At 40.8% G+C, this 7640-nt stretch overlaps 1 protein-coding gene across 1 annotated transcript in view; it reads right to left on the minus strand.

Moving 5' to 3' along the window:
* The window catches only part of LOC111868555 (transmembrane 9 superfamily member 2), a 42653-nt gene extending 40946 nt beyond the window's left edge, over nt 1-1707 (minus strand). The window contains exon 1 of the mRNA XM_023859307.2: nt 1378-1707. Within this exon, the coding sequence (XP_023715075.1) occupies nt 1378-1509 (132 nt within the window). The 5' untranslated portion in view covers nt 1510-1707. The remainder of the gene's footprint in view (nt 1-1377) is intronic.
* Between the last annotated feature and the right edge of the window lie 5933 nt (nt 1708-7640).

The following is a 7640-nucleotide window of genomic DNA, read 5'->3' on the forward strand; positions in this document are numbered from 1 at the left end:
AAAGAACAAACGGTCAAAAAGAATACTTGATCTATTGCATTTAGATTTGGTTGGGCCATTTGAAGTACCTTCTTATGGGAATGCTAAATATTTTTTGACTATTGTGGATGATCATAGTAGAAAAATCTTCATTCACTTCTTGAAACAAAAAGGTGACACATATGTAGCCTTTAAAGAATTTATGAAAATGATTGAGACAGAAACTGGATTGACAATAAAAGCTGTTCGTTCCGATAATGGTGGTGAATTTTGCGGCAAATAATTCAATGACATGTTAAAACAAAAGGTAATCAAAAGGGAATTATCTGTGCCGTATAATCCACAACAAAATGGAACTGCCGAAAGAGCTAATCGCAGCATTTTGGAAAGAACAAGATGTATGTTGCATGATTCCGGCTGCGACAAAAGATACTGGGCTGAAGCATCTCAAACAGCCGTATATCTTTTAAACAGATCACCTCACAAGAAACTAAAGAATCAATTGCCTGAAGAAATATGGACAGGAGAAACGATCGATCTCTCCCATATAAAAATTTTTGGATGTCCAGCGTATGCATATTTACCATCACAGAAACGCCAAAAACTGGATGCTCTGAGCAAGAAGTATATTTTTATGGGATATAGTGAGGAAAGTAAAGCTTATCGGTTATCAGATCCCCGCAGTCCGTCTCAAATAATTGTGGTAAGAGATGTAGAATTTCTGGAAGAAGAAATAACAAATAAGAAAGAAAGTGAGAAAGGATTTCAGCTTAAAGATATTCTTCCAATGTCGATAAATTTCTACCTCGACTCACAAGATGAAGCAATGATTCCGCAAGAACAAAATCCTGAAGAAGAACAAGTACAAGACGAAGGAAATGAAGTTCCATTAGGGACAGACGGTTTAGAACAGTTACAAGGAAACTTGGAAGAAAGAAGATATCCACTTCGAAACAGGAAACAGAAAGAAATTCCGGATTTTTGTTACCTACTCAGCCACGCATAAAGATGAGGAGTCAGAACCAGTCACATATGAAGAGGCACTGTCAAGCTCCGATAAATCTAAAGAAAGCTAGAAGCTTTCCAAACAAATGAAGCATGGACAATAGTGGATAGACCGTCAAATAAGCCAGTAGTGAAATCAATATGGGTCTTCAAAATTAAACGAGATGCTGATGGAAATGTCGCATGTCACAGAGCACGTTTGGTGGCGAAAGGTTGTAGCCAAACAGAAGGAACAGACTATTTTGAAACTTTCGCTCCCGTGGTGAAATCACCACAAACAAGGCAACTTGATGGAAAAACCAACACCATGAAAATGTCACGATGCAAGAGTTGGTTTTAAAACACACCTTCATCCAGCTTAACAAAAATTAACAGTCAACAGTGTCACACTACCTTACAAGTTTTGGTTCCAGCTCCATCTTTCTCTTTGCAATAATTAACTGGTGCCAAACCCGGTAAATAAAAGCCATTTGAAGACGAAATGATTACCAAAGTGCATAAAATTAAACACTCCATCAAAATCATATTGCTAAATTATGTTTAAAGATATACTGCCTGTCCGTTTTCAATATGACAAATAGGAGTCATATAATTACACAAACGACCGGTTAACATTTAACACAAAGCCGACAAGTTCTTCTTAACAAAAACGAAAGTACAAATAACACGTAACGTTAAAACACACCATGACACGTCATGCAATGCATCACGGGTAACGTTGGTCAGTACTGATCTGTACGTGTCGCATGATCGAATATCTCACGGATCTGAAGCAACTAATTAACCTGTTCCCTATGAATACGTCATGGATACAGACTACAACACTTACGCCATGGACACTTAGGTGATTTATCACCGTGAATAGACTGACAAAGAAATTCATTCGGATCCTACCATTGGTTATTGACTTTTTGATATACACTGGTGATCCTGGTGATTAACTCAGTCTTTATGGTCTTTATTATCAAGCACAAATTTCAATATTATGGACGAGGACACACCAAGGAAACTGGCAACCGCAACGCAACCGCAATTTCCGAGAACTGTTATCAGCCACTAGTTGAACACATGTAATTGAATGGAGAAGCGCAAATTAAGGAAACTGCCCAATACCCTCAAGATCATCCTTCTTCAAATGACGAAAGCTTGTCACTGTTTGTACCATTTTGACCTTGACTCTCCTGATTCCGCTGATGTTTTGGATAGAAAGCTAGGACACAGATATAGGGTCCTCCTTAGGTGGCAAAAACAGAAAGCTTAAGTGTGTCAGTTTTTATATTTCATCTCCTAAATCATTAAACCGAAAAAAAATGGAATTTGGGCTATATAAACTTGCAGAATGAATTTTAGTACCAGTCGGTATAGCAACTGGCTATGGGCTGAACAACTGAGGGGTCTGAGTTTGGGTCCCAGAAGGGTCAAGAATTTTCTCTTCTCCATGTCATCCACACCGGCTCTGTGGTCCACCTCCTATTCAATGGGTACCAGTGGCTCTTTCCCTGGGGGTAAAGTGGCCGGGGCGTGAAGCTGTCCACTCACCTCCAGGTAGTGTTGAGGACAAGAAAATGTGGATCTATACATCCACTCCCACATATGCCTTCCTGTTATAGTGCTTAATTAGTTAAGCACAGGGACAACTTAACTTTACTTTACTAGTCCACTGCAACAAAACAGCTAAATTAAATTTTGTGTTTTTCAAAGTGATTAGCACTCTGCCTTTTAATGGGAAGGTATTTAAGTATTTAAGCCTGGTAAAAAGCTATCCTAACAAAGGCTCTTCATGCTTTTCCTCAGTGCATTCAGGTAAATGCTTAGAGCCTAAAACTACCCCACAAACACTTGTTTGCGCATCCTTTTGAATTCGCCATTCACATCCTACATAACTTGTGCAGATGAAATGTTATCTTTAACAGCACACCAGTCCATCATTTTATATTTGACCTTGCTATCAAGATATATGCATACACAGGAGACACAGATTCACATTTTGACCTCGGCACTAGCTGGAGGTGAGTGAAGATACTACAGCAGGCTGCATAAACTTTTTATATATTCTGTGATACACAGTTTGTGCTTTAGATTCTAAAGGGTTCTGACAGCAGTGTATAATGGTCGGGATTACTGGACTTCATCCATCATCTGGTATTCTAAAGAACATCAAAGAACACGTTTTGGAAACTGATCTGTTTCTAATGGACCCAACAGTCTCTCTCTCACCCCCTCACTTGAAGATGGAAACAGGACCTGTTTCTGAAATATTGTGGCCTTTAGAATAGCAGGCAATGGGCAAAGTCCAAAAACTCAGTAATCCTGACTGTGTGCTTTGTTAAATGCCTCCAAAGATAATATTCTAGATAAGAGGTAGGAAGGTGTCCCACCATGAAAGAGTGGCATGGCACAAGAGGAACATTGTCAGAAATAAGTGGACCAGAGCCAAGGATGGGTGAGGGATCCAGAGAATACAGACACTCAGGGAGTCTGTGCTGCAATATCTGAGAAAACAAGACCTGAAGAAACTACAACAGGAAAGCATAGTAAATGTTAATGAGACTCTCAGGAAGATAATCAGACTGGAGCTCGTGAAGCAAGCAACTGGGATGTCCAGCAAGTTGTGGAAAATGAGGAACTGGACCTTGTGGAGGGGTCGGCCACCTATAAAGAGGAAGAAAAAACCCACTAGCTTCATTAGCACAAGAAAAGCCAGAAAGGTGAGAGTGCCAACCATTCAGGATAGTTTTTCTCCACTGTTGGGGGAAAAAAAAGAGAGAGAGAGAGAGAGAAAGGCGAGGAAAACCTTTTTATGGTGGTGATAACCTGGACTAACTGCAGCCTTATAAGGGAACTGCTCGGAACAATATGACCTTAAGGAGGAAGCAGTGGTAGTGGTTTGAGACTGAACACAGAAGAATATGACCAATGGGAAGAAGGTGAGATGTCACAAGCAGAAACCTCTGAAAGAAGGAATGGTGATACACCATTAGGCTACTCAGGGCGAGCAGCCTTAAGGAAGGAGCAATGTAATGGATTTGATAAGTGCGTTGCCAGGCAACAGTTCTATATACACAGTCCAACATGCAACAATAGAGGAAGCTGTGTTTTCAGTGAGAGTGCAATGTAAATACATAGCAACAATTTTGGACCCCTAATTTGAATCATAAATGCATCATACATGGGACATGTACTGTGCAGAACTACTTATCTGAACTGCACACACTGTGGGGAAAACTGGAGATGTCTTTGGAATTTTGTTCATGCAACACTTTAGTCAAGATGTCATGAGACTCTTTCATCATGCCTCAAGTCCTCCAGGCTTCTGTTTTGGGGTCAGTTCTATAAACAAACCAATGATGTGGCTATTGCTTGCCACTTCTGCCTGTGATTACTAATTTCTTTGTGAAGTACCTGGAGGAAATTATGCTACTGGTTTCATATGAAAATTTTTTTGTGATCTGGCCTTATAGACCAACTGAGAAGTGTCCACCAATCCATCGAATTTAACATGGAGATGGAAATAGATGGCCATGTTCCCTTTCTGGACTTAACACATTGAGGACCAGTCGCATGATATCATGCTTTTGGCTTTTAAATGTGGCGGACCGGTCGCATGATATCATGATTTTAGGACATGTTAGATTGTAACACACTATAGCTTTCTCTGGCGCCACCCAAATGAATGACTACTGTGTAATATTACTCCGGAATGTTTGCCTAGTAGGCAGTAACTTGACCTGGCTGTATTGGTTCCCACTCCAAAGGAAAATAATCAAATAATCTTTGACCCTTCAAGCTGTTATGTACCAGGCAGGAAGTTAGTGTAATATGAATCAAGGACAGAAATGGTTGAAGATGAAGCAATATCTCGGAGAAAAAGAAATATCTGACGTTCCTTCTGAGAGGAGTAGTGAAAGTGAGACAGTGGCAGTGACAGGGGTCAACAAACAATTGTGGCCACAGACAATAAAAGTGAAAGTAGCTCTGAGGAAAGTGCAGCTAGTAAAATTGCGAGTACAGCCACATGGGGAAAAGTGGACAAAATGCCTACTTTGGGACAGTTTACTGGAAATTCAGGGGTGAAATAAATTCCATCGGATCCAACGCAAGTGTCTGAAGTAGCAGAACTGTTTTTTGGAGACAGAGATACTTGTGTTGTGAATATGATTTCCACAATTCACAATTCGAGCATGGTTGATGTTCAAAGGAGACATGGACAAGTATAGAAGCCTCTTTGTATTTCTGAGTATAATATGTTCATGAAGGGAGTTGATAGAGTCAATCAATACTTGGCCTATTATTCTCTTCCTAGGAAAACAATAAAGTGGACAAAGAAAGTTGCCTTGTGGCTTATAAATTGTGCCATATTTAATTCATTTTTTGGTTTACAAAAATCTAAACCCCGATTCGAAATTGAAATACAAAGCATTTCTGATGAATGTGGCAAAGGCTTGGGCTACAGACCAGATGGTGGCGGCAGAACGAGTCAGACACAGACTTAGTGCAACCGGGACCATCAACTCCCACCCCTTGCAGACCTCATGTGGACCCCCTGGGCGACTCTTGGGTTATATGCGGAAACATACCCTCGTGAAAATTGTGAAGAGTGAAAATTCCAAGGGGAAGCATCCTTCTAGGCAATGTCGTGCTTGCGCAGTTCACAGAAAAAGGCGTATGACTGCCTACATTTGCAAGTTCTGTATAATGCCACTTCACAAAGGGGAATGTTTCCAGAAATATCACACTCTCAAGCACTTCTAGGAGCATTGGCAAGTATTCTCCAAAAATTTTAGTTCATAAAATTAATTAGGAGATTTTATATTAATTTTTAAAGTGAACAGTGCACAAGTTAGGGTAGTAGGTTTAAAAATAGCGGTCCCCAGGGTGATTTAAATATTTATATTGCCAGTCCACAAAGTGTTAATATTTACAGGAGACCAACATTTAAATATGCCTCAAATAAGTCCTGTTCAGTTACTGAATGTTGCAGTATACTGCAAAGAACTTCTGCCTCATAACTGGGAGGTTCTGGTTTGAATTTAAATCTGGAGACCAGCAGAGGTTTCCCTGATTTTTCTGTCCCACAAGTCAAATATACGTAGGTAAGTCAATAATTATCCGTAATGTAGCTATAAATTTTATTTCAATACAAACAGAAAATTTACATTAACATCATTTTTCAACATAGTCCCCTTGCTTTTCAACGTACCTGGTCCATCGTTGCACAAGCTTCATGATGCCCTCAGAAAAGGTTTTCGGCTGAGCAGTGAGCCACACATGCACCGCTTCCTTCACTTCTTGGTCCGAGGTGAATCGACGGCCCATTAATGCCCCTTTGAGTGGACCAAACAAATGGTAGTCAGAAGGAGCGTGATCAGGACTATACGGAGGATGAGCCCTTACATCAAACTTGAGTTTCCGGAGGGTTTCAGCAGTATGTGGACGGGCACTGTCGTGCAACAACACAACACCTTTCGACAGTAGTCCTCGGCGTTTGCTTCAAATTGCAGGCTTTAGCCAGTCAGTAAGTATCTCACTGTAATGAGCACTGTTTATTGTTGTGCCCCTCTCCTGATAATGTTCCAGTACTGGGCCTTGTGAGTCCCAAAAAACTGTAACTATCAGTTTTCCCGCAGACGGTTGGCTTTTGAACTTTTTCTTGCTGGACGATTGTGGATGTTTCCATTTCATACTCTGCTGTTTACTCTCGGGCTCGCAATGGTGGATCCATGTTTTGTCACCAGTGATCATTCTGTCTAAGAAGACGTCACATTCGTTACCATAGCGATCCAAATGTTGTTGGCAGATATCCAAGCACGTTTGTTTACGCAACACTGTGATTTGTTTTGGGACCCATTTTGCACAGACTTTATGAAACCCAAGTCTGTTGTGGATGATTTCATAGGCAGAACCATGACTAATTTGCAGACGATTTGCCACTTTATCAATAGTCACTTGTCTAACAGAACTATGTCACGTGCACGCTCAATGTTGTCCTCATTTGTGGTCGTGGATGGTCGTCCGGCTCCTTCCTCATGCGTAACACTTGTGAAACAATTTTTTAATTTTTCAATCCATTCGTAGACACTCTGTTGTGGCAAAACCCTGTTCCCGTATTGTGCTGAAAGTCTCTGATGGATTGCGGCCCCTGATACACCTTCCGACCACAAAAACCGGATCACTGAATGTTGCTCTTCTTTGGTGCAAACAGAAAGCGGAGCAGCCATGATTAACGGCAAGGCAGTGACGATGGAACTGACCTAGCAACATCAAACCTGCGCAGAAATAATGACAAGGAAACCACGCATGGCGATGCTGCGCAAAACGACAGTGCTGCCATCAGAAACACAAATACAACTGCATTGCGGATAATTATTGACTTTCCCTCGTATCAAACCTGTTCATCTGCTGCATATGTACTACACAGAGGCATTCAGAACTTGCACAAATGTATGCACTGATGTATGGTAGTTCCACAAGTATAAAATTATACAGATTTACCTATTGTTAGATACACTGTCACTGTGAGGGCACAAATTTAATCCCCAGAGGTTGGCGATGACTTGCCACCAGTTGGAACAAAGTGCAAAGTTTCTGCATTCCTGACCCTGCATAGGATTAACAGGAACAGACTGCAATACAGTTCCAGTGTATATTATAAATTA

This window comes from Cryptotermes secundus, unplaced genomic scaffold (assembly GCF_002891405.2).
Source record: "Cryptotermes secundus unplaced genomic scaffold, Csec_1.0 scaffold330, whole genome shotgun sequence".
In the NCBI taxonomy this organism is placed as follows: Eukaryota; Metazoa; Arthropoda; class Insecta; order Blattodea; family Kalotermitidae; genus Cryptotermes; species Cryptotermes secundus.